This window comes from Notamacropus eugenii, chromosome 2 (genome assembly GCF_028372415.1).
Source record: "Notamacropus eugenii isolate mMacEug1 chromosome 2, mMacEug1.pri_v2, whole genome shotgun sequence".
NCBI lineage: Eukaryota > Metazoa > Chordata > Mammalia > Diprotodontia > Macropodidae > Notamacropus > Notamacropus eugenii.
Window position 1 is genome coordinate 520,068,883 of NC_092873.1, and position 24,207 is coordinate 520,093,089.

General features: G+C 44.9%; 1 protein-coding gene across 3 annotated transcripts in view; it reads left to right on the top strand.

Moving 5' to 3' along the window:
* HOOK1 (hook microtubule tethering protein 1) overlaps positions 1–24,207 on the top strand; it is a 50,100-nt gene that overhangs the window by 12,666 nt on the left and 13,227 nt on the right. For all 3 annotated transcript variants that reach the window (XM_072649660.1, XM_072649661.1, XM_072649659.1), the window contains exons 4-18: positions 1,849–1,899; positions 3,850–3,982; positions 5,872–5,939; positions 7,546–7,605; positions 8,966–9,049; positions 9,833–9,999; positions 12,167–12,307; positions 13,435–13,636; positions 14,419–14,529; positions 16,521–16,608; positions 16,692–16,752; positions 17,650–17,790; positions 19,701–19,794; positions 21,819–21,853; positions 22,645–22,727. In XM_072649660.1, the coding sequence (XP_072505761.1) occupies positions 1,849–1,899; positions 3,850–3,982; positions 5,872–5,939; positions 7,546–7,605; positions 8,966–9,049; positions 9,833–9,999; positions 12,167–12,307; positions 13,435–13,636; positions 14,419–14,529; positions 16,521–16,608; positions 16,692–16,752; positions 17,650–17,790; positions 19,701–19,794; positions 21,819–21,853; positions 22,645–22,727 (1,519 nt within the window). The remainder of the gene's footprint in view (positions 1–1,848; positions 1,900–3,849; positions 3,983–5,871; positions 5,940–7,545; positions 7,606–8,965; positions 9,050–9,832; positions 10,000–12,166; positions 12,308–13,434; positions 13,637–14,418; positions 14,530–16,520; positions 16,609–16,691; positions 16,753–17,649; positions 17,791–19,700; positions 19,795–21,818; positions 21,854–22,644; positions 22,728–24,207) is intronic.

Consider the following 24,207-nt stretch of genomic DNA (forward strand, 5'->3'; position numbering starts at 1 on the left):
TTCATTGTCACAGGGGAGAAAAATTGTTCTAGATATAGTAGGCACATAGTAGGTGCTATATAAATATCATTGGTGTTATTGTTGGCCAAAAAGTATGTGACAGGAGAATCAGGAGTGAGCAGTGTTCTGGAAGAAAAGGGTGACCCACAGTCTCCTGGAACTCCACAAGGGTTTAGGGGCCAAGGCTGGAGAAAAGACCTCTGTCTTTTATGGTTCTTGCTGCTGCCTTCTCAGAGAGTCAGTGGGGTTGGGAAGTGAGGGTGATGTGGATAGACAGGTCTGGGTGTTTGATGGCAAAAGAGGTGACCGTTTCATACATTGGCCAAGTGGGATCCCATTTGGGGAAGTGGAGAAGCTGGAGAGATCTGTGATTGGCGAGGTCTTTTAACACGAGCTTCTGTGGCCCCCGATGGGCGGCTCTCCCATGGGTGTGAAGAGTTTATCCTCGTTCATTCTGTTTCAGTCGTGTCTTTAGGACCACATTAAGGCCTCTGGCATCAGGCCCTTCCTGACGTCCTGTCCTGCCGATCCAGCCACACTGACCTGGCTGTTCCTAATGTGTTCCACACATTACCCTTGATATCTCTTCTGAGCTTCTGCATAGTCAGTCAACAAGCATTTATTGAGCCCCTGGTAGTTGCCAGGTACTGTACTAAGCACTGGGGATACAAAGTCCCTGTTCTCAAGGAGAGCCTAATGGGGGAGACAACATGAAGATATGCATATGCAAGCCAGGTGAATGCAGGGTGAATTGGAGATGCTAACTAAGCAGGTGGAAAAATAACCAATAGTAATAATGATGATGGTTGCTAACAGTTACTTGTGCTTACTGTGTGCCAGGCATGGGCTAAGCATGTTAGGAACATTATCTCACTTGATCCTCATGATAAGCCTAGGAGATAAGTTCTATTATTATCCCCATTATACAAATGAGGAAACAGAGGCAGATGGTTCAGTGACTTCGACACAGTCCCACAGCTGCCAGTGTCTGAGGTCAGATCTGAACTCGAGTCCTTCTGGCTCTGGGCTTTCTGGCACCCCTGGCTGACTCAAGGCATGAGAATTAGGGACATCAGAAAAGGCTTGTTAGAGCAGCTGGGAATGGGCAGACACGTGAGGCCAGGAGCCAGATGGATGGACCAGAAAGGTTCTGGGAAGAGCCTAGGATGCAGATTTTCTGACAGTAGCCCACAGCTTAGTGTGGCCCAACCCAGATTAAAAATTTGCTTGAGGAATACTTTAAAAAATACCACTACAGAGGGCTGTAGCTGAGGCTGTGTGTTTTTTAGGTGAATGGATGACTGTGGATCCTTACGTGGGGTTGAGTGCTGATGAGCCCCATTTCCTGCAGCCTACCTGGCCATATCCTGGTGCCTTCCTGCAGAAAACAGCCTTGTATTTTGTATTTCTGGCTGCACTTTGCACATACTTAGATATGAGGGGCAGCATGGCATCTTGGTGCCAGGAGCCCTAGGTTCAAGTCCTGCCTTTGACACATCCTGACTGTGTGACTGAGCAAGTCCTTTCAGGCTCTGGGCCTGTGGTCCTAGAAGGTGCCCACCTGCATATTCTTCATCTGGGTGCTCCCATCCCCACAGTGGGGCCTCCCAGGCTAGAATGTGAAGTCCTCAAGGGGCAGAAACTTGTGAGTGTTCCTGTTTCTAGCACCTAGGACAGCACCTGGCATGGGATAGGTTCTGATGGTAAATGCTGGCTCGTGGCTAGGTATTTGTGGAACTGGACTATTGTTACAGCTTTGCTTTAGGAGAGAAGTGGTGACATTAACGTTAGTACAAACCAGATAGTGATGTGTCATTTGTTTATCTTTGTCATCCTTTTTCATTTTAGGCTAGTAATTTGAAGAAGGTTCTTCAAGGAATTACAAGCTATTATCATGAGGTATGAGCAGTAAATGACTTATTTTTACATATGTATCAAATATCACTTAATTTTTAAAAAAAATTTATTAACTTATTTTCAGTTTTCAACAATTACTTCCATAAGTCTTAAATTTTCTTCCCCCACTTCTACCTCCCTCCCCAAGACAACATGCAATCTTATATGGCTTCTATACAAATATTCTTATTAAGCACATTTTCACATTAATCATGCTGCATAGAGGAATTAAAATGAATGGGGGAAAGCTTGAGAAAAAACCAACCAAACCAAAACATAACACAGGAGAAAATATTCTGCTTTATTCTGTGTTCTGATTTTATAGTTCTTTCTCAGGATGTGGATGGCACTTTGCCTCAAGAGTCCTTTGGGAATGTTTTAGGTTATTAATTTTGTTTTTCATTCATATCTGGTCATAACTAGAATATTAGCATTCAACTTGCTGGTTTTTAACAGCCCACTGTGTAATGACACAGTCGTCACTTGGGCTTCATTTTTTTCCTCAAAGGAATTGCATTTTCAGAAGCTGTGAGACCCAGCACTCTGACCATTAATCTGTACTCTATCGGCCATTTTGGCAGTCACAGTCATAGTGCATAGAGCGCTGGACCTGGAATCAGGAGGACCTGAGTTCAAATCTTGATCCAGACACTGCCTAGGTGTGTGAGCCTGGGCAAATCACTTCACCCTGTTTGCCTCAGTTCCTCATCTGTGAAATGAGCTGGAGAAGGAAATGGCAGACCACTCCTTTGCCAAGAACTTGGCACTGAACAACACCACCACCACTGTTAGGTAGCTCATGTAATGTTATGATAGCTGACAGCATGATGAGAGAGTATCTGATGTCCCAGTGTGTGGAAACTCAGCAGTGTCAGGAGGTGATTTCCACAGAATGCTCTGGGTAGAAGGGCCTTGTATGAAGGACTTGCATTAGGCTGTGAGCTTCTGAAGGGCGGGCAGTCTGTCCTCTCTGTCCTTTGGATCTCTGTTAGGACCAGCCCAGAACCTTCCCCACAGTGCAGACACTTAGAGAAGTGTGTAATGACTGTCTTATTGCTCATGTCAGTTTTAGCCTCGAAGTTTGGGGCTGCTGCAGTCTCCAGCCATGGGCTTGGTAGCCAACTGTACGAAGAAGATAGAAGATTTTCCTGTCAGGATATTTTTTATGCCCTTTTAAACTAGTTACGTAATTATTTGTGGTTGTTGTTTTATTTCAGTTTTGACCATCTCTTCATGAACCTATTTGGGGTTTTCTTGGCAGAGGTATTGACTATTTCCTTCAGCTCATTTTACACATGAGGAAACGCAGGCAAACAGGGTCACGTAGCTAGTAAGTGTCTCAGGCTGGATTTGAACTCAGGTCTTACTGACTCCAGGCTGCAACTATAGTCCAAAAAAGATGTGTTTTAGAGGATTCTTTCCAAATTGTCTCTGATTTTTATCTAAATTTACACTTTTCCAGAGTATTTTTATATTCATTTGAAAAATGAAAGGTGAGCTCTACTACATTTCCATGTAGGTCCTGCAGGATAAACTTTGCAGTTATTCTACAGGCGGTACTCTTGCCCCTAGAAGTCATGGCTGCGGGCCTCAATGACTGACACATTTATATTGAACAACCTCTATGGGACTGCTTTATCAGCCTTATATCAATTATGGTGTATTTTTGGCTGCTGAGGGCCACGCAAAGGGACATTTTGTAACAGACTTTTACCTTGGTGGTAAGGATGTTTAGAGTAAATTTTTTTCAAACTCATTGTTATTAATAATTTTTTTATTGTCTGAATGATCTCAAATTTCCTTTAACCCATTTGTGCTTCCAGTCTGATTTCTTACTGTTTTCCATGCACTAATCAACCATGTGCTTATGAAATGACGTTGAAAGTGTTGCTGGTCTGTGGTGTGCAGCACATCAAGTTAGATGCCCGACTTGATGTCCTTTTGATATCACAGTTTTTAGGTCAACAGATTTCTGAAGAACTTATCCCTGATTTAAGCCAAATCACTGAACGTTCAGACCCTGCAGAGCTTGGCAGGCTTCTTCAGCTTATTTTAGGCTGTGCGGTCAACTGTGAAAAGAAGCAAGGTATGTGTGGGCCGGGGATGGCTTTTGTGGGGGTGTTTGGTTCCTGGAAATGACTCTTGTGGTGACTCAGACTCAGGATGATCCTGGCAGGTTACTTTTGAAAAGAAAAGCAGCAATGTTAAAGCATGAGAATTGTTCAGATACTTTGCACGTAGCTGTCATTCAGATACTTGCTGGTTCTGGAGGTATTTTTGGTGCGTAGGTAGGCATGCGTGGCTTTGGGCCCCAGGTTCTTGGAGATAAGTCTCTGGGGACTCTGGTGCCTTTTGCTAGTCATGGATGTAGAGAAGCAAAACATCAGGGTTGTTCTTCACCTCATCTTCTGAGGAAGGGCATCATTTCTGATCCTTCCCAAAAATGCAGACTTGAGGGGTCGTATCTGTGGCACTCAAGCCTTCCTTTTACCTTTCACCTGCTAGTCGATTCAGGTGAAATGAAAGGATTGGCTGAACTGACCCTGAAGGGCACAGAAAGCTCTGCTCCTCTGTAGTCAGTTATCTTCATAAAATCTCCCCCTTGGGTTCAAGAAACAGACTTCCTGAATACAAGATGGGGAAGCAGGATTAGAAAGCAGTTCATCTAAAGCACATTGGAGGCCTTTGGACGGTCAGCTCTGCTTGAGTCAGCCAGGTGCCATGGGAGACATTGTTTTCTTTCTTGTCTTCTTCACCTTGTTGAAGGCCTGACTTCCTGAATGTCACCTCCATTTCCTGTCAATACTGCCTCCCTTATCCATCTTAGTCACTTGTTGACTCTTTCTCTTTACCCTATAAAAGGAATGTGTCCTTTCAAGGCTCTATCTTGTCCTCAGCTTTCATTCACTACCCTGACTTCAACTGTGAACTCTGCATAAATGAATTCCAAATCTACATATCTCCAGCCCTCTCTCCTTCCTCCAGCTCCAGGCCCATGTGTCCATATACACATAGGAGCAGAGTGTCAGAACGTTCAGGTGACATCTCAGGCTCAGCACGTCCAAAGCAGAGCTGCTACTTCTCTCTGTTTCTCCTTCTTACTTAGCCAGTTTTGTTAACGGCATGGGTCCTAACTGATTCTCTGTGGTTTAAAATCTTAATTTTATGTATGACCTGTATCAGATTGCTTGCCTTCTCAAGGAGGGAAGAGATTTTGGAACTCAATTGAAAAAAAGGAATATTAAAATTATTTTTACATGTAATTGGAAATATATATATGTGTATATAAAAATCTCAGCGTTAGCGTTGAGCCTTTCCTCTCCCTTACTCCATCCCAGAGAGTACATTTGCCAGTGGCCTCTTGCTGTATTTCCCTTTTGCAGTACTTCACACCTCTCTCTTGTTGTTGTCACCTCCCACCCCTGGAGTTACCGAATCAGCCTCCATTTTCTTTGTCCTTTCCCCTTGCTGATTGGCTATCCTCTGCTATTCATACCAACACTTTATGCTCTTCCCCCGAAAAACTGCACTGATTTCCCATCGTCTGCTAGACAGAGTTCCTGAGGCCTTCTTCAGCCTGGCCCATCTCTCTTTGCATCCTTATTTTGGTGCATGTGCCTGTATTCAGCTACCTGGGCTGCAGGAACCATAGTACAGTTTCCTGCAGGGGAAGTAGCCCTAGGCTGGACTTAGATGATCTCCTGGGAATGGTGCTTTCCTTTCTAAGCCCTTTGTCCCTTTTCCATCCTGCCATCTTGGACCTTGGATAGCCACCTCTTGCGCATTGATTCATATGGAGGTTATTTGTTGTTTGTGTGTGGACCACGTCCCCCCTCGACTCTGAACTCTGAGGGCTCCTCAAGGTCTGGTCTCAGTGGCCCCCAGGACAGCTGTTGATTCTTTGTTGTTTCTTTTACTGTGAATAGTTCTTAGCGTAGGCGTTTCTCAAATACGTTCATGTATTTTATGCCCTAGAACATATTCAGAAAATCATGACTCTGGAAGAATCTGTTCAGCATGTTGTGATGACTGCTATTCAGGAGGTAAGTGATGGTCTGCTTATAAAAGAAAGTGGCGGGAGGAGCCTGAAGGAGTATCACATGGACTTAGGAAAAAGGAGAAGAATCAAGCCTAGCTTTTTGTCTGTTGAGGTGTGTGTTTTATGTAGCTCTGTCTTTCTCTAATCTCTAGTGGAGAAGACTTCTGTGTGTATAGATACATACATGTGCATGTACATGTAAATACACACTTACGTGCACACAGACATACTCATCTCCTTGAGAGAATGGATTGTCTTATTCTTTGTATTGGTGTCCTCAGCATTTAGCGTAGTGCCTGGCACTTAGTAGGCATTTAACAGAGGAACACTTGTTGGTTGGTGGATGAAGAGGGAATACCCTATTGACTGGGACGCTAAGGTCCTGTATGGACTGCCTCAGTAACCTCTCCTGGCCAGGATCTCTCAGGTGCCTTGGGAAGGATGGAGGTGGCTGATGGCACCGATCAGGCTGACCACTTTGTTTCTAATCTGAACTGTTCTGAGCTTAGGTATTGTCAGTGAAAGAGCAAGGGGCAAAGAAGTGGCGCAGGTGTCCATCTTGGATGTTGGACCACGAAAGGGGAGGCCAGGGAAGACAAACTAACCACAAAAAGGTTGTTTTCTGGATGGCAGCAGACCCTGAGTGGGTTTTGGGGTTTACGGTGGGGCTTAGTTTGGGGGTGAGATATTTAGGGAATCATTGGGTAAGCAGCCTTCGTCTGACACGTGGTAAGTGCTGTAATAAATGCTTTTGCAGTCATTGTCGTCTGTATAGTTTTGTGTAGTTTTAGTTTGTCTCCAAAACCTTTAGACTGTCTTTGTCATGCATGTGTGCATGGCGTGTACATGTATACGTACATATATGCATATATCTGTGCGTATATGTTAAAGATCATTTTATAGAAACTTTTTTTACCACTTTGGTATGAACCCTAATTTGAAAATCGTCTTTCCAAATGAACAGTTAATTAGTTATTAGCACATTGTATTTTTGAAATGTTTAGTGCTGAGGTCTGCTTTTATTAGTACTACTTGACAAAATATATTCTCTTCTATGAATAATATTCTAAAACCAGGTTTGTTTTTAGTTAAAAATTTCAATTTTTACCAAAATACGGAGTGTCCTGTCTTTGTGCTGTGCTTTTACTCGATCCCATTGGTCAGTGTGTGCATTTCCTTAGCTTGTACAGATCCCAAGTACGCAGCTTAGATATTTAGTAGATGCTTTTGGGACTTGCCGTGGCCAACGTATTTATGACCTGGACTCTGCCTTTGTGGGGGCTAAGCCTTTGACCTTCCTAAGACTGCTTCTTGGGCTGGACATGCAGAGACTATCCTGGTGCCATGACCAGAGCGGCTGGCAGGCCCTCCTCTCTGGGGGCCCAGCGAGGCCTTTGCCACAGCTCCTGCCCTGATGTGGGCTCCCACTTCTCCTTGTCTGGTCTCTGTGGCTGTCAGGCATTCCAGGGCCACCAGAGGCCGCTGTAGTTGCAGCATGTATTGAGAGTTGTTGGAATTCCAACTGGCCCAGCCAATTCTGCATGGTAAACACGTGTTACCACCTGTCTTTGATATTGTATTTGACTAACTTTGACTCTTCTTTTTCATAGTTAATGAGTAAAGAAATAGTGAGCTGCGCTACAGGTGATGCTGGAGAGGTAGAACATCAGGTAATCAAAGCCCTCCTCTGTAATGGGTGGTGCCTGGCACAGTGTAGTGGCTTCATAGTCACCTTCCCCCTCAGCACTAATGACATGCCTCTTCCATGCCCGGTGATTGTGTTTTCCTTTGGAACATGGCTGGACCACTTTGATAGAATCAGATCCGGGTGATGTCAGAGCAGCCTGTTACTGTGGAGACGGTTATGAAGTGGCAGGTTAAGGGTTCTGCCATCAGATGACTAAGGAGCTGCTAGCTGAGATGAAGCCTCCTGTAAAAATTCTTGTGCCTTCTTTTCACTGCCTGGTAACCTGCAATGCAGAGAGTAGAAAAGATTAATCCATTCCTAGGTGACATGTATCCAAGCAGGGGGAAGTAGGGGAACAGGATGGCTGCACAAACCTCCTTCCCTCTTGGGCTTGTTGGGGTCTTTTCCTCATGGGAGGTAGTCAGCACATTGGGCTGTTGGCAGACCTGATTATAGGCTTAATCATGAGCAACAAGTGAGATTATTTGCCAGAATGCCTTTGGTTGGGCTGCAGGAGCTAAATATAGTATCTACTTTTCCTCTGCTGTGTTCTTAAATACTCAAGTTTCAAGCAACCAGAGGGAAGTACCCATTCTTCTCAGTTTACCTAACTCAGTAACAGGCTTCTGTGGTCACTGTACTGCCTACCTGCCAGCTGCTCTTCTGTCGCAGGGGAGCCTGTTTCTCCTCCTCTGCTTGACTCCCTTCCCCAAACTCACCATCTCACTTTACTGTCCACCTCCCTTCTCCAGCGACAGTCCCTACTGGCCTGTCCAGTTTGCATTCTGGGAACTACCTGTGTCCCTGTACCCAAGGGCTCCTTGTGGTGTCTTCAGGTCGTGAAGTTATCTCAGAAGCATTTGAATCTGAACTTTTCTTGATTTTTACATACTCTTGGGGGGTGTTGTGTGTGTGTGTGTGTGTGTGTGTGTGTGTGTGTGTGTGTATTTTAGTGAGGTTGGGTTACAGAACCATATAATTAAGGAATTTATAGTAATAGTGTGATGTTTTCTAAGAAGTCTATAAAATTGTAGTACTCACTGTTGGTTTTTAGTTAAAGTATTGTATGTTTGCTAATTGCATGTAGTTCCTTTGGAAATTTATTTATAAATAATGAGGCGCTTTGTTTCGTTTTCATTAGGCACTGAAGTGCCTCTTTGTTTATGGTTCTACTGAAAATTTAATAGGTAGATAATATATTTTGTTATTTCCAATCCTTGTATGTGTGTGTTTACATAGAAAATCCATCTGTCTGTGTGTGCTCACTTGAGCACACCAGGCAAAATACACATTTTTCGATTTAAAAAAGTATAAACTTAATTTTGTGCCTTTTTCTGCTGTAGCTTAAAAGAGCCTTAGAAGAACTTCAGGATGCATTAGCAGAAAAAGAAGAACTAAAGCAAAGATGCCAAGAACTCGACCTGCAGGTAAGTGTGAGTGGAAGCTGGGTGGGGTGGGACAGGTCTCTGGGGAGGGGGAGGCGGGCTTGTGTGACTCACTCCTGGGCATAGTCATGTACTGTCCTTTGACCCACACGTTTTAGCTGCCTACCCTCATCCCCATTGCATAGTAGTGTAAGCGGAGATTTTTTTCTGTTTAACTGAATGTGTAATCTTAACAAGAGTATGGGGCCTGAAGTCAGGAAGATCTTAGTTCAAATCTGGCCTCAGACACTTACTAGCAGTGTGACCCTGGACAAGTTTCTTAATACCTGCCTCAGATCTGTACCTACCTCCCAGGGTGGTTGGGAGGATCAAACGAGGTCACATCTGTAAAGTCTTTGCAACTTTTTAAGCATTAGACCAGTGACTGTAGTTGTTGTTTTTATTATTTCAAAACTACATATGAAAAGTGGAAAGTAGAATTCCTGAGGCAACAGAGGTATTTTCATTCTAAACAGTGAGCTAAAATTATTTTCTGTCTTTATCAGTGACCCCTCAGAATACCAACCATGGATGGAAGAAGTTGGGCTGAGGATAGTGAGATAGGGTTTATTGTAAAATATTCTAGGGAACAGCTCTCTCAAGAGTTTGCCTGTTCATGCCTAAAGACCTACAACTTTTAACAAAGTGTTAATCATTAGAAAAGTGTGTGTTCTCTTCAACCCCTGGTGGGGTGAAGCGAGAAGACTTTCCTGGATGGTGACTTGCTGTGTATTTGGCGTCATCTTGTGTTGAGTCTGTGATGACTTGGGAGTCTTTGTTCTCCAGGTAACCGCCCTTCAAGATGAGAAGAACACGCTGGTGTCTGAGAACGAGATGATGAATGAGAGACTGGAGCAATTAGATGGCTCTTTGGAAGATCCAAACACAGCGGTGGCAAAAAAGTATTTTCATGCCCAGTTACAGCTGGAGCAGCTTCAAGAAGAGAACTTTCGGTATGATCTCACTAGTATCTTCCTTAGAACTCTTGTCTGTCCTGGTCTGGGTCATTGGTCACTTAATCAGTGCTGCTATGTGTGGTGGAGATTCAGGAGTCCTAGACCACTCTTCCCCAGGAAAGATGGGCAAAGCTTCTTCCTGTTTGCCCTGCAGGACACTCACTTGTAAAATTGGCCTCTTGGGTGTCTCCCAGCTCTGGCGTTTTGTGCTTATGTGCTGTGTTCAGGGCACCATGCTAAGACACAGGAGGGACAAAGCCCTGGCAGACATCTTCCCTCCCCACAGAGGGCTTACAGGCCAGCTGGGAAATGGGGATGCACATGAGGACAAAGGTCCTCCCATCAAGGTACTCCATGATAGTATGATGCCAACCAAATGCTAGAGAAGCACATTTCCTTTTCTTTCTTTTAATTTTAGACTCCAAACACCAGAACTCAAACACACAGTAGGGAAAAGGAAAGAAACATATCATAAATTTAAATATTGAAACTTAAAATCAAAGTAGGAAAAGGGAAAAAATCATGTCGTGTGCTCAGCAGAAGCCTCCGGATTCAACATATGTAGCAATGCCTTTTCAAGAAAGCCTGCTTGAGAAATAGTACATTGTACTGAGAGCTGTCCATCTCACCTTTACTTCCTTGTAAGTTTTCTTGTGTTCTCTGCTATCCGCTTTTTACTTTGTTCTCTTTTTTACTCCCTTCCTCCTCCCCACTGTGCAATTAAAAGTGGATATATTTATATATAGATGTAGATCTCTCCTAACTCCTTTCCTTTTGCCTAGCACCTTGCCCTCCTGTTACTTAACCTACCCCCTTTGCAACAGTCCCTCTATATCCTCCCCTTCCCATAAACCAAAGCACCCTTTTGTACACCCCTTTGACTTGTTCCCTCACCCTTCCCTCTTAAGGTTCCTTCCTTATCCTCCCATTCCCCTTGATCTAACACCCTTCAATATCCCCCCTGCCCTTTTAATCTGTTCCTCAGGCTCCCCTCTGAAGATCCCTCCTTAATCTTCTGAGAAAGTACATTTTAGAGGATTTCAGAAGCACTGCTGAGGATTGAGGCCTGGGACTGCCCCCCAGGGGAGTCTCCAAGGAAGGTGGTGTTTGGCTAAGCTAGAGAGAGAGGTTGTCATTTTGTAATTCCTCTTCACCTTCATCGCTCGTCATGTACATAACCATAGCTCATATTCATACAGCACCTACTATGTACCAGATACTGTGCTAAATGCTTTACAATTGTTATCTCATCTGATCCTCCCAGCAATTCTGGGAGAGGTGTTGTTATTATCATCCCCATTCCACATTTGAGGCAAGTGAGGTAAGCAGAGGTTAAGTGACTAGCCCAGGGTCACACAGCTACCAAGTGTCTAAGGCCATATATGAACTCAGGCCCAGCGCTCTATCTGCTGCAACCACCTAGCTGCCCCTTATATTTTATTTGCATTAAAATACATAAATCTATATGCATACATATGTACGTGAGTGTATTTCCATTAAACTCAGCACAGCTTAAATGAATACCTACTAATGTGTCTAGAAGTGTCCACCATAGGAAGCTCCTGCTGCTTCTCTGCCTTGCGTAGTGAGACTCTGGTCCAGGCTTGGTTTGGGCCAGCTGGCTTCTCAGGGCCTTTCCAGCTTGGAGGGCTCCCAAGTGACTCAGTAGCCAGCCATGTCCAGGTGCTTCTGGTGGATGTGACCAGCATATCAACTGTGTCTTAACTTGTTTTTTTCTGTGTAGATTATCTCCTCCTCCTCTAAGATGTAAAAGTAAGAATCACAGTTTCCATGTGTAAGTGTCAGGGAAAGACTTTGCTCACCCCAGGCCCATAAAGTGGTGAGTGGAGTATATCTTTTTATCTGTGTCTCTTTGGAGAGAAAGAAAGTGCGGTTAGTTGAAGAGCTGGGCCCAGGTCACCCAGGCATGACTTTGAGGCCAAGAGATTTGCCCACAGTAGTAGCTGTGGGATGCAAGGTGAGGGGCTTCAGCTCAAGGTGTGTAAAACCTCAGCCTGGTGCTGTGTCCCTGCTGGTCACAGGGCTTCCCAGATCATCACTCCCCAGGTTGTTCTTCACTTGTTGGTTGCTGGCTTTGGGCACACCCACTGTGTTCCTGTCAGGCAACAATCACAGGATAGCACTTTGCTTTTCTTTATAAAAGGCTGGAGGCAGCGAAAGATGATTACCGACTTCACTGTGAAGAGCTTGAGAAGCAGCTGATTGAGTTTCAGCATCGGAATGATGAGCTGACGAGCCTGGCAGAGGAGACAAGGGCCCTCAAGGATGAGATTGATGTTCTCAGGTGGGTGATCTCTCCTCATGGTTGTCGGATCCTCACGTTCTACATTTTTCTCAGAGGGACTCCTTGTATGACTCCAGCCTAGGGCCTGCTTCTCCTACCCTCCTGTATACACTGTCATTGTGACCCCTGAAATCACACTGTACCCCTTCTCAACATCTGCCCCAGCTGATCATTGGGCAGGCAATCTTCAGTTTCATCTCAGCTCAGACATTAGAGGCCCCCCCAAATTGTGTATCAAGCAGGCATGTGCTTGGACGGACTCCATTTACAAAGTGACATACACACAAGGCCTTGTAGTTTTTGGCACATGAAAACCTTCCCGTTAGAATCGTAGCATTGTTTCATCTGTCTTTGGAAAGGGGAAAGTTGTCTTCCGTTTTCCCCTCACCAAGTATTGGGGTCTGATCCATGCAAAAATCCTGCTGTTTCCCTTGAAGGTCTCTGGACTCTATGGGGCATGGCCACATTCTGGTCAAGTGGTCAGTAGGAGGCAGGAGTAGGACAGTGGGGGGCACAGCTCTGCCTGAGCTGTTGTGCTCCCCTTGGGCCTGGGATGGGAATGGAGGACTTCTGACAGAACTCCTTTCACCAGGTTCATTGCCCTCAGAAGCACTTGGCAGAGAAGGGAAGAGAGAGGGCTGCCATGGATGGGGGGTCTTCATATAAATCCTTGCTCTTTATTCCTGTAAGAAGGCAGGGTGAGTCTCCTGACATGAGCAAGCAAAGCTGATCCGTTGACTCCAGAGGAGCTTTTAATTCCTTTCCTTGTTTTAGCTTGTTGGAAAGGATTGTAATAACAAAGTAGAATTAGGTGTTTAGGAGGAAACTATTGCAGTATAAAGGTCTACAAATGAGTATTTACATTTAAAATAACAGAAGATTTTACAAAGTGCTCATAAATGAAAGTTGTCCTTTATTTTGGGCGTCCAGGGCTCTGGCTGACACACAGCGTTATCAGCTGTCTCTAATCATGACTGCATTGTTGTTCCCACCTCTGTTCTGGGTGAAGGTTGGGGCTCCTCCTACCCATCACTCTGTTTTTAATTGTTTGGGGCATCATTTCATGGTGAGAATAAAATCTGTTGTGGGACTTTGAATGGCCTGCTCTAACTTCTTTTTTATTGTAGGACTACCTCTGATAAAGCAAGTAAATTGGAGTCCACAGTAGAGGTTTATCGTCAAAAGCTACAAGATCTGAATGACCTAAGGAGGCAGGTGAAGTCTCTGCAGGACACCAACATGATGTACATGCACAACACAGTCAGCTTAGAGGAAGAGCTCAAGAAGGCGAACGCCGCCCGCACCCAGCTGGAAATGTACAAGAGGCAGGTGAGGGGCAATTCTGACCGTGCCTCCTGTGTGGAAGGAGAGCTGGGAACACAGATGGAACCTCATGGGGTGGCCAGTTGAGGGATCTTTCTTTGAACAGTGATTCTTATTTGGGACCCGATTGTGAGTCTTGTCCATCACCCATTCCTTTGGCTTCATGGTCTTCCTTCTTTTCTTTGGTCATCTTTTGGACAGTCAACCATTTATTTACTTTCCTGCTGACTGGTGGTCAGACACCTAGGGAGAGCAGCCAAGACCTTCACCCAGAACGCTGACACTTTATCTCTGGTGTGGCTGAACGGCCATGGTCAGGATCCCTTTTATTTATCCTTTCTCAGTGCTGTGGGGTATTGCTGCTCCTGTTCAGATTCTTCTTCTTCTGGGCATAGTGATTAGAGCTGACTTGTAGGAATCCGTCCTTGCTGCTCTCACTTCTCAAGCCCAAGGCACCATTGGTCACTGAAGGGGAACTCATTGTGCCCAGTACATGCATTCATTTCTGGTCCTTTTGGTTGCTTGTAGTTGCCATGCTTGATAGCCTGTGGTTTTACGTCCTGTAGCCATATCACATAACTGAGAGAATATTGGGGTTCAGAAGTCCGGAAATGGCTCCAGCTGGGAAACATTTCATACCACGCCCTAGCCTCATGCCTGTAATCTGACTTGACTGTCTTCTGGACTTGTCATCTGCCTTCATAAATTCCTGGGTTCTTTCCTTTTGCCTCAATGTAAGGTCCACGTATTATATTGTAAACTTTGTTTTGTTATTTTTTAAACAACAGGTTCAGGAACTTCATCTTAAACTCTCTGCTGAGTCCAAAAGAGCTGACACATTAGCCTTTGAGATGAAATGCCTGGAAGAGAAGCATGAAGCTTTACTTAAGGAGAAAGATGTGAGTGTCCTCCGTTTATTTAGCTGTGCATGTGTGTGAGTGTCTGTCATGAATTAACTGTACATGTGTGTGTCCATCATGATTTAACTGTACCTGTGTGTGAAGTATGGCGCTTGACTCTGGGGGTCATTTGAAATCTGAGGAAGACACCGTGGGAATGTAAAACAAGACTGAGGAAACCAGGTTTTTTGGTCATTTTTTAGAATATATCCATTCTGGACATGACTGTTAATCATGACTACTGTCTATCTCCCAAATTGGAAGTCAATTAGGCCTACAGAGGAGGTGTCGTGAATCACTAATGATCATTTTCTAGAGAGAGATTTGGACATTCTCTGATTTGATCATCACAGGGTACAAGTTAGTACCAGTTATGTCATTTTTTTCCTCAAGAGTAAGGGATCCCAGGGCCAAGATGTGTCTAGAGTACAGGTTCTTCATGATACTGCTTCTGTGTGTGTGTTGGCTTTTCCTTGTAAGCCCACAATTTTAAAATAACTTGTGATATGAAGATTTGTCTGTACAAATACCACTGCCACCCCATGCCCCCAAATTTTTCTAATTATACTTCCCTATTTCTGCTCTCTTCTTCCACTCCTGAACTCCATTCGTCTCTTCTGTTCTTGATCAGGAGGCCTTTCTTGCTATGAAATTGTCCCCTCTGCTGCCACAAATGCTAACAACTTAGGGCTCAGCGTCAAGACTTAGAGCTCTAGGGGTAGGGCACCATTGGTCCTATGGACAGTCTAGGTTAAGAGAGGAATACTGGTTTCAATTTCCAACAATCCTGGTTAGAAAGGGCCTGAAGATCTCTGGGCCTTCCTGCTATCTGAACACTGGTTGGTGGCCCTGGGGCCATTTAACTCCAGAGTCATTGACATCTCTGTAGTAGCCTCTAGCAAGCTGCTACAACCCTCCTTGGACAGAGGAACTCCTGAGCCCCCAGTCAGTGCAGCAGAGCCAGGCTGGAGCCCAGCGCTTCTCCCACTGTCCATGCTGCTGCTCACATCCAGACAACGTGACTATGGGAGCCCTTTTCATGCATTTGGGGACTTTCACACTGAAGAGGCCTGGTGAACTCCCTGTGGTCAGAGGTGTCTGCAAGCAGAAGGAGCTGCATCAGGAGGCTCAGGGGGTCAAGGCTGGTGCAGTCACAGGGTATTTGGGGGCAGTTTGCCACAGAAGGCTCTGGGATTCTTGGCATTTTGAGGATGTTCCAGAGGCCTTAATGGGCTTACATTCCTACTGACAGGATCATCAGTAGGATATCTGAGGTAGAAGATGGGAATATTGTTATCTTCATTTTACAGAAAAGGGAACAGAGGCCCCAAACGATGAAATGACGACCCTGGTAACCACCCCGCCGAGAAGTGGGCTGGGTTTGGGACTCTGCCTCTTCTCTTTAACAGGGCAACCAGAGGAAGCACAATTCCTTCAGTGATTTTAGAATGATTCCCGCTCAGGGCCTCCATATGGCATGGAGAGGAGGCTGATCCTCTAATGCTCTGCAGGGAGAGCTGAGGCTCAGGTATGGCCAGCTGGTCTCCTGGTAAGGCTTTGAGTTTAGGCCCAGTGATGGACATCTCAGGGTCAGCCAGCCCTGAGGAGTCCAGAGATGCTCATCCCCAGGCTGCTGCCAGCAGTATGTACATGGATTGGAGGATGTGCTGGAGAGTCAGCCCCCACCTCCACCCACCTGAAGTAACAGGGTTATCACTTCATCAATATAAGCACAGTACTAGTCGTTAGACCCAGAATTGTCTGAAATTGGTGAATGCGTGGTTGCTAGAAAGAAAGATGGCGAGCAACACGGGCAGTGGGAGAAGCACCTCTGACCTTCAGCCTGGCTCTGCTGCCCTGACTGGGGGTTCAGGAGTCCCTCTGTCCAAGCAGCTTGTTGGAGGCTGCTGCAAAGATGTCAGTGACTCTGGGGAACAGAGCAGGCCTCACCCTGAAAAGGATGGTGAGTCCCCTACTCCCCTTGTTTTCAGAGATTGATCATCCAGCGAGATGCCCTGAAAGAGACCAACGAGGAACTCCGCTGTTCTCAGGTGCAGCAGGATCACCTCAACCAGGCAGGTGAGTGATCCTCACTGAAGCAGCAGCATCTGACCAGATGCTTCCGCAGGGACTGTTTGATTTCATGGGCTCTGTCTTTGCAGGTGCCTCTGTCTCAACAAGCTATGAGAACCTTGCTGCTGAAATTATGCCAGTAGAATATAGGTAAGAAAATGGAAAGTGGGATTTTTGTATATGTTAATTTTTGTGATCATTCAAGAAAATTATCTCGTAATTGTAAATAGAATTATGGAGCTAGGAAAGGCTTCAGCACATGATCTGGTTTGCCTAAACTTTCCAAAACGTTGCTGTCGAATAGGTGATCAGAGGCAGCCCTTCCCAGTACTCACAATTAGTACATCCCAGTTTTTAATATCAAAATAAGTTTTCTGTGATCACTTCCTATTTCCTCCTGCTCAGTTATACACAGCCTGTCACTTTCCTCTGTTAAGATCCTACTTTGCCCTGGTCTTTTCAGAAGCATTTAGACCGACCATATTAAGCATTTGGCTTCCAGACTAGATTCTGGAGACTGCTGTCTGCCCCTGAATTATCTTCCCCTTTCAGGCCAGGTTTCTATGACATTGGATAGGACACCAGCCACTCTTCAGGTGTGATTTACTCTTCGTAAATTTGTATCAGTCACTATTCAGAATTTTGTGTTCTTTTGAAAACAGAATATTTTATAAAGCCTTATATTGGGAGGGTAAAATATTTCAAACGCCCTTTTTCATTTGTACAGAGAACTTTACATTTAATAGTAGGGTGCAGCATGCCTTTTTTTTTCTTTTTAATCTTGACTTAATGTGTTACATATCATAGTTCATGAGGACCTAGTGAATTTTCCAGGGGATTCTTTATGTGTCAGAGTTCTTTGTAAATGTTTTCAGGCAGTAAATAGGTTGTGCTTTCAGGGCATCGAGCTACTTTTGCCAGGTTATATAAAAACAATTGAAAAGATGGAATTGAATTTTCAAAAGGTTTTTTAAATGTTAAGAATCACAGGAAAGACTTGTAAGACCTTTAAAATTAAAGTGAAGCTTCTGCTTTTCAAAAAAACAGAGAAGTGTTTATTCGCCTTCAGCATGAAAATAAGATGCTTCGATTACAGCAGGAAGGCTCTGAGAATGAGCGGATTGCAGAGCTCCAAGAGCAGTTGGAGCAGAAGCACCGGAAAACCAGCGAGATGGAGACTGAGCAAAGGTCCTGGGTCCTGGGGCGCTGGTTTGCCTGCCTCCCTCCTTCCTTCCCTATTTCCTTCCCACCCTCCCTCCCTTGCTGAGGTGGGGCCCAGACTTGGAGGCACCAAAGGGGAAACTAAGCATTGGGAGAGAATGTGTGGGAGAAGTGTGGTCTTTGCCATGGATGCTCATTATCTGTCCAGCATCATGGGTGGTAGGGGAACGGGGGAGCCCTGGGTTCAGGTTCTGCCGCTGACATAGGCTGACTGTGTGGCCCTGGCAGGTCACTGCCCCTCTCAGGAAGTGCCTAGCAGCTCCAAGATTCCATTGCCTGCCAGCCTTGATCTGCCTTTGTCTGAGGGTGTTTCATCTGCAGGAGTAGCTCACTTGGCCAATGAAATCTTTGTACTGGCCTTAAAAAAATTCTCTGGGACTTGGTCACAGTGTTTGGCACAGAGAAAACATTTAATCAGTGCTTTGAAATTCCTTTTTAAAAATTAATGCTCATCCACTTAGTTCACTGTCTTCACTTCCCAAGGCACCTGATGGGGGGTGTCGCTGAACAGCTTGTTGACTGATGTAGGAATAGTTTAAGTGAATATCCATGTATCTGGCAAAGCCTCCAACTTTGGGCTGGTCTCGCATCTGGGATTCATCACCACTGTTAACTGGACTAAGGTTCCCATCACTCACCATATATGATGGACTGCATGATCCCTCGTGTCTCACATCTGCCCTCTTTATGCTTGCTACTTTCTCTCCTTCCCTCCTTTCTTCCTGCTCCTCCTGTCCTCTCTCCCTCCTCCCATCAGACTTCCAGAGGTGGTTTGCTCATGTCCCTCCCTCTGGTCAGCATCCTTTGGTGACTACAAGAGCCTCACAGGTAAATCACAAACTGACCAGCCTGGCTGCCTTCATGACACTTTGTGGTTTGGTGCCTGTCTCTCTTTCCAAAGTGACTCTGTCAGGTGCTTCGTATGCTCCACATGCCAGTCCTCCTGTGCCCCAGCTTGGCCGTCTGCCAGGGTAGCATCTGGGGACATTTGTGTAGACTGTCTTTCCTACCTGGACTCTGTCCATCTCTCTGGGAGATCTTTGCTGCCTTCACGGCTCAGCCCAGCTGTTAAGTCTTCCCTGATTATGACGAAGCTCTGCTTTCCCCCAGGCCCAAAGTCCTCTCTCCTTCCTCACAGTATCCCTCAGGGACATGAACAAGAAAGGCTTGCACATAGTAGGCATTTCATATATATGTAGTGGGAAAATGGAGCGAATGAACAAAAAAGCATTTAAGTGATTTCTGTGTGCTGAGCACTGTGCCAAGCTGGGAGTGCCAATAGGAAAGTGGAGAGAGTATAGTCTCCGCTGTCAGTGAGCTCACACTCTGACGTGGGGAGACAAGCCCACAGAGAGGAGTCTAGCTGTGGAGGTGGAGAGGCCTGGCAGCCCCAAGTTTTCCTGGGGCGGGGGGAGGGTGGATGACAAGGCCCAGGAACCCTTAGAAATAAGGACTTGAGGTGTTTCACTACTTCCAGCAGGCCTTGCAAACTTAGGCAGTCAGGCAGTCAGAAGGCTCAAGTCTGAATTCCAGTCTAGCCTTCTGTTAGCTGCTTAACTGTGAGGAAATAAATCATTTTGTGGGTCAGAAGCTCCTTCACTGAGTGATTGTGTGTGATAGAAATGTATACTGTACACGCTCACTGAGCTCTAATTGGAGACTAAAGCCGCTTGTGTGCAACGCTAAGAGGAGCCTTAGTCCCTGACCTAAAGTGGCTTCTGGGGTCTGGAACTCCTGCCCATCACGAGACTCCCAGTGCTTTTCCTTGTCTGAGCCTGTAGCCAGGGTCGCCTCCATCTCTGCCCCTTGTTGCCTCCCTTGTGCCAGGGTGCCATCTCTAAATACAAAGGAATGAAAGTGGTTTCTCTTTGCCATAGGCTTAGCAAAGAATATATTCGAGGTTTGCAGCAGCAGATTGAAGACCTTCAAAGGACTCTGCAAGAGCAAGGGCCCAAGCCTGAAGGGGAGAGTGTAAGAACTTAAAGGACCAGGAGGCTGGGGGTGGGAGGGAGGGGAGGGGGTGGGGGGGCTTCTTAGGTTTTCACACCCAAATTATTCTGTCTTAGAAATGAGGCTGCCATCAAATACCGTATATATCTGCATACCAGATGCAGCAATTTTTCAGACTTGGAGCCTATCAATTGACCCTATGTATGATAAGTCAATTCCTCCTTGGGCTGATACTCTGGCTGCCCCTTGGATCAGGACAGTGCCAGAAGATGATGGTTAGAAATGGGACTCGCCACACCTGAGGTTTCTGCTGTTGTGGGATTTTCACAGGGCTAGAAGGTAGTTGGGGCTGCTGGGCTAATGGGTAGGGAGAATCAAGGCAAACCCAGGAACTGAGGACAGAGAAGAGGGATCTTCATTAGGAGAACATCTCCAAGAAGTTCCCTGTGCTTCCAGCCAGTGGCAGCCCTTGAATACATTCTTGGAGTTCCCTGTCTTCTTTCCATGACCATCCATGAATGTGGCTTTCCTTTTTGTTATATAAATATAAAAAATCCTCTAAATTTTGTGGTTTCTCCTATTATGGGCAGACTAAGTGGGCATTCTCCTTACACAAATGTTGCCGTATTTAAGTCTTGCTCTGACACGCTTGTAGAATTCTAATGAGAAGGTAAACGGACATTCCATGGTTAAATAAAACAAACATATCACAAAGTTTTCTTCTCCACCAACCAGTACCAGCCACTGACGGTGATAAAAAGCTTTGAGTCTTACTGAGATGTTCCTCACAACCGCACTGTGAGGAGGCTGGTGTGGGCACTAGTGTCCCTGTGTTACAGAGGAGTGTCTGAGGTGCACGTTGAGCAAGCCTCCTGGCTTGCCCCATCTCCAGGGCTCTTTGTCCTACAGGACACTGCCTCTCGGGCTCCCCTTGCCAACTGACCTGCTTGTTTTCCAGGGACTTTAAGGCCCAATATCACCAGGTCCTGAGCTTACTTAGCTTTGTCTCCAGTTTGGTCTCTTTTGGCTGTATGAGGAAAGGGGGAAAAGCCAGTCATGAGGGAGGGATTAACTTAACTTTTGGAAAAGAAAGATACATGTCTGTGTGTTTGTGTGTCTGTCAGTGCTTGTATGTCAGGGACTTATTCTTAAGTTAGTATATTGGGGCTCGTGGCGGAGGGGAGGAAACTTAGTGGGCAGAGTAAGGGAGTGGTAACCCCAAAGGGGAAGTGAGTTTCCTTTCTATCTTGTGTGCACTATGTATGATTTTCTTTTTTTTCCCCTGGGGGCTTGGAAAATAGAGAACATCTCATACGTGGCGGCATCTCATATGTGCATATATACGGTATTGTAACCTCTCTAATACAAATATTTGTTGTTAAGCCATACCTTTTGGGGTAAAGTCTCTTTCAAAGAGCTCACTAGCTCTCTGCCTTTTATTTTGAACGCCCTTGGTATTCAGTGGTGTTTTCTAGCTGTAAAGTGAAGGGCCCAAGTGGTGGGAGTGCCTTCCATTCCTGCCAAGAGGGGCAAGTTAGAACTTACGTTGGTATTTTGCTTTTTCCAAAACCCCATGAAATGTTTCATGAGAATGTAGAGTTACAGCTTTTAAAAATGCTTGTATAAGTGCTAATTATAATAGATGGAATCATTTTAGTCTAATTTCAAGATTTAAAATCATATTTTAAAAGCAATTTTGTAACATATTTTGTAGTCCTTGATATGTACGTACTTTGTTGAGTTTGTAGTGAACCTTTTCATAATTACTAGTATGGCTTTTTTCTTTAGCTTGCTTTCCTCTCTCCTGGCTTCCTCATCTCTCTTCCTCATTTCCTTGTTTTGGAGGTATTTGAAGTAAAAAACGGACACCTCCCAAAAGTTGCATTTTATGACTTGAGCCTCAAGTATTGGGCATAATTCCAAGTCTTTATCAGTGTGGTTTTCATTAACTGGTAGCATGCACCAAGAGTAGAGAACTCAGATTTGTAGCTGGTGTCTGTGTATCAGGGTAATCACCTAACAATCTTTTGTGTTTTATTTTGTAGTCCAGCAAATTAAAGCAGCAGCTGGAAGCTCATATGTAAGTCGGACTGATCAGTATTGCATTTTCTGTATACAAGAGCAAAGGTTACTTGCTTGTAAAGTTTACATCTTTTTTATTCTGTTTGCAAAAGTTAGCACGCTGACCTTAAATTACCTTGCATTATGAAAATAAATGATCACTTCAGTTAAAACCATCAAGATGCAGAAAGAGAGCTTTTAAAAATCATATTACATATTACAAAGCATTTTCATCCCCAAATAAGCTGAGCCTCCTACCAAGGTCCCACTAATGGAATTATAAAAATACTAGGATTTAATGATATTTTAGAAATTAAAGACATTTTTTCACAAGACAGTTTATTTCTTTTGTTGGCTTATAAAGTCTTCTCTTAATATGGCCAAATTTCTGGTGAGAGACACTCATTTGGACCTAGTTTGCATTTGGATAGGTCTGGTTGGCAGCCATTCTCAGTGGGTTCCTTGAAGCCAAAGGAGCAGGTCCGATTATCATGTGCAGAGCTGGGAACTTGACATGAAATGATAAAATAAAGGCTGTAGCTGCCTTCCAGACCTTGTATGACTCTGGAAAGAGAAAGAGAAAGTGCATCATCACCTGGGTACTCAGTGCTCTGAGTCCAGGCTTATTAAATATTCCCAATTTCCACAGTAGAGCCCTAGGCTTCAGATTTTGCTGGAAGGCGAGGGCCAACACCCTCAACCCCAGAACCTCCAGGAGGGTAGAATTAGCCAGAGTCCCCTTATCGAATCGAATGACATGCAAAGGTAAGTGCTTCAAAACCTGTAGTAAAACACCTTTGAATTCTTTAGGGAAAAGCTTACGGAGGTCCAGGAAGAATTACAGAAGAAGCAAGAACTTATCGAAGATCTCCAGCCTGATGTGACTCAAAATGGTAACGATCCAAGGGCAGAAGTGGTCGGTCGTGGTGGGGCTGTTGGACTCAGCTCTGCTGACTCTTCACCCCCACCCCCCCCACACACACATACTCACACATGCACATGAGAAGAGTGGGCCTGGATGGGGCTGAGTGGCCTGAAGGAGGAAGGCTCCTCCACCCCAGCCCAGGCCATTTCTTCTCCATCTCAGTGGCACAAGCGCTGCTTCACCCAGAACATTTTAGCTGCTCCAGCAGTCTCCCATTTTTTTTTTTTTTTAGTTTAGAATTTCTGTCAGATTTTTTTTAAGGATTGTGGATTCCTTTTGTTTTTCATTCAACTATTATTTCCCAGTATCACAGCTTTCTTGTCCCCTGCCATCCCCCCAAGTGCTCCAGTGTCATTCCATGTAACAAAGGAAAAAAGTGAAGCAAATCAGACTCAGCAGCCTCACTGAGAGACCATGCCTACTCTCAGCCCCCACCTCAGAGCTTTCTCTCTCGTTTGTCCCTTGGAAATCATGTTGGCCATCCCATTGAACAGGGTATCCAAGTCCTCACAGGCTGGGCTTTGTGAATCGAATGCTCAGGGTTTTGCTTTCTTTATTTGACATCATGTCATGCAGAGTTCCCCATGCTTTTCTCCGTACTTTTCTGAATTCTTCGTTGTCTTAAATTCTCAAAGCACAGCAATGTTGCATTTCATTTATAGACCAGAGGTGCTTTTTGGTTCAGGTGGGTCCCTATCCATGTCCCAGTTTTTTTTGGGGGGGTAAGGTGGGGTGGGGTGGTGCTTTGCTGTCAACAAAAAGTCTTGTTTAGAATATTTGAGTATAACTTGGGCCTTTCTATCTTTGACCTCCTCCTACTTTTGTGTTACATGCACTGTCAATTGGTGGGTCAAAGAATATGAAGAATTTAGTTACTTTATTGTTTGTCCTATTTTTATTAGCATCTTTTGTTTTGATGATGCCTTCATTCTTAGTATACTTCTCCCTGGCCTCTATATTCATTAAGCTGTCCCTGATAATTTTTTTTTTAAAAGAGGAGAAAAAAACATCATTGCACAAATAGACCAGTAAATCAACTGTAACTAATAGCACATGCAGTATTCTATAACCATGGTTGTCCCCCAGTTCTGTGTAGAAGTTGGAAGGTGCATTTTCTCACCTTTTTTCCAGGACCAAGCTTGGGTTCATCATTCCAGTGTTTGGTTTCATGTATTTGGTTCTTTCCCTTTTTATTATAGTCACAGTGTCCATTTTCTGGTGTTCCCTGTACTGTATCAGTTCCTCTAAGTCTCCCCATCTGTGGCTGAGTTCTTGTGATTCCTTGTTTCTTGGGGAGCTTCAGTCATCCATTGCACTCCTATGCCATGAGGCAGTCATTTGGCATTTGCTCAACCACTTGGGCATCTCCTTTGTTCCCAATTCTTAGCTATGATAGAGAGAAATGTTATGCACATTTTGGTGTATTGCGAGCTTGTCCCTTACAGGGA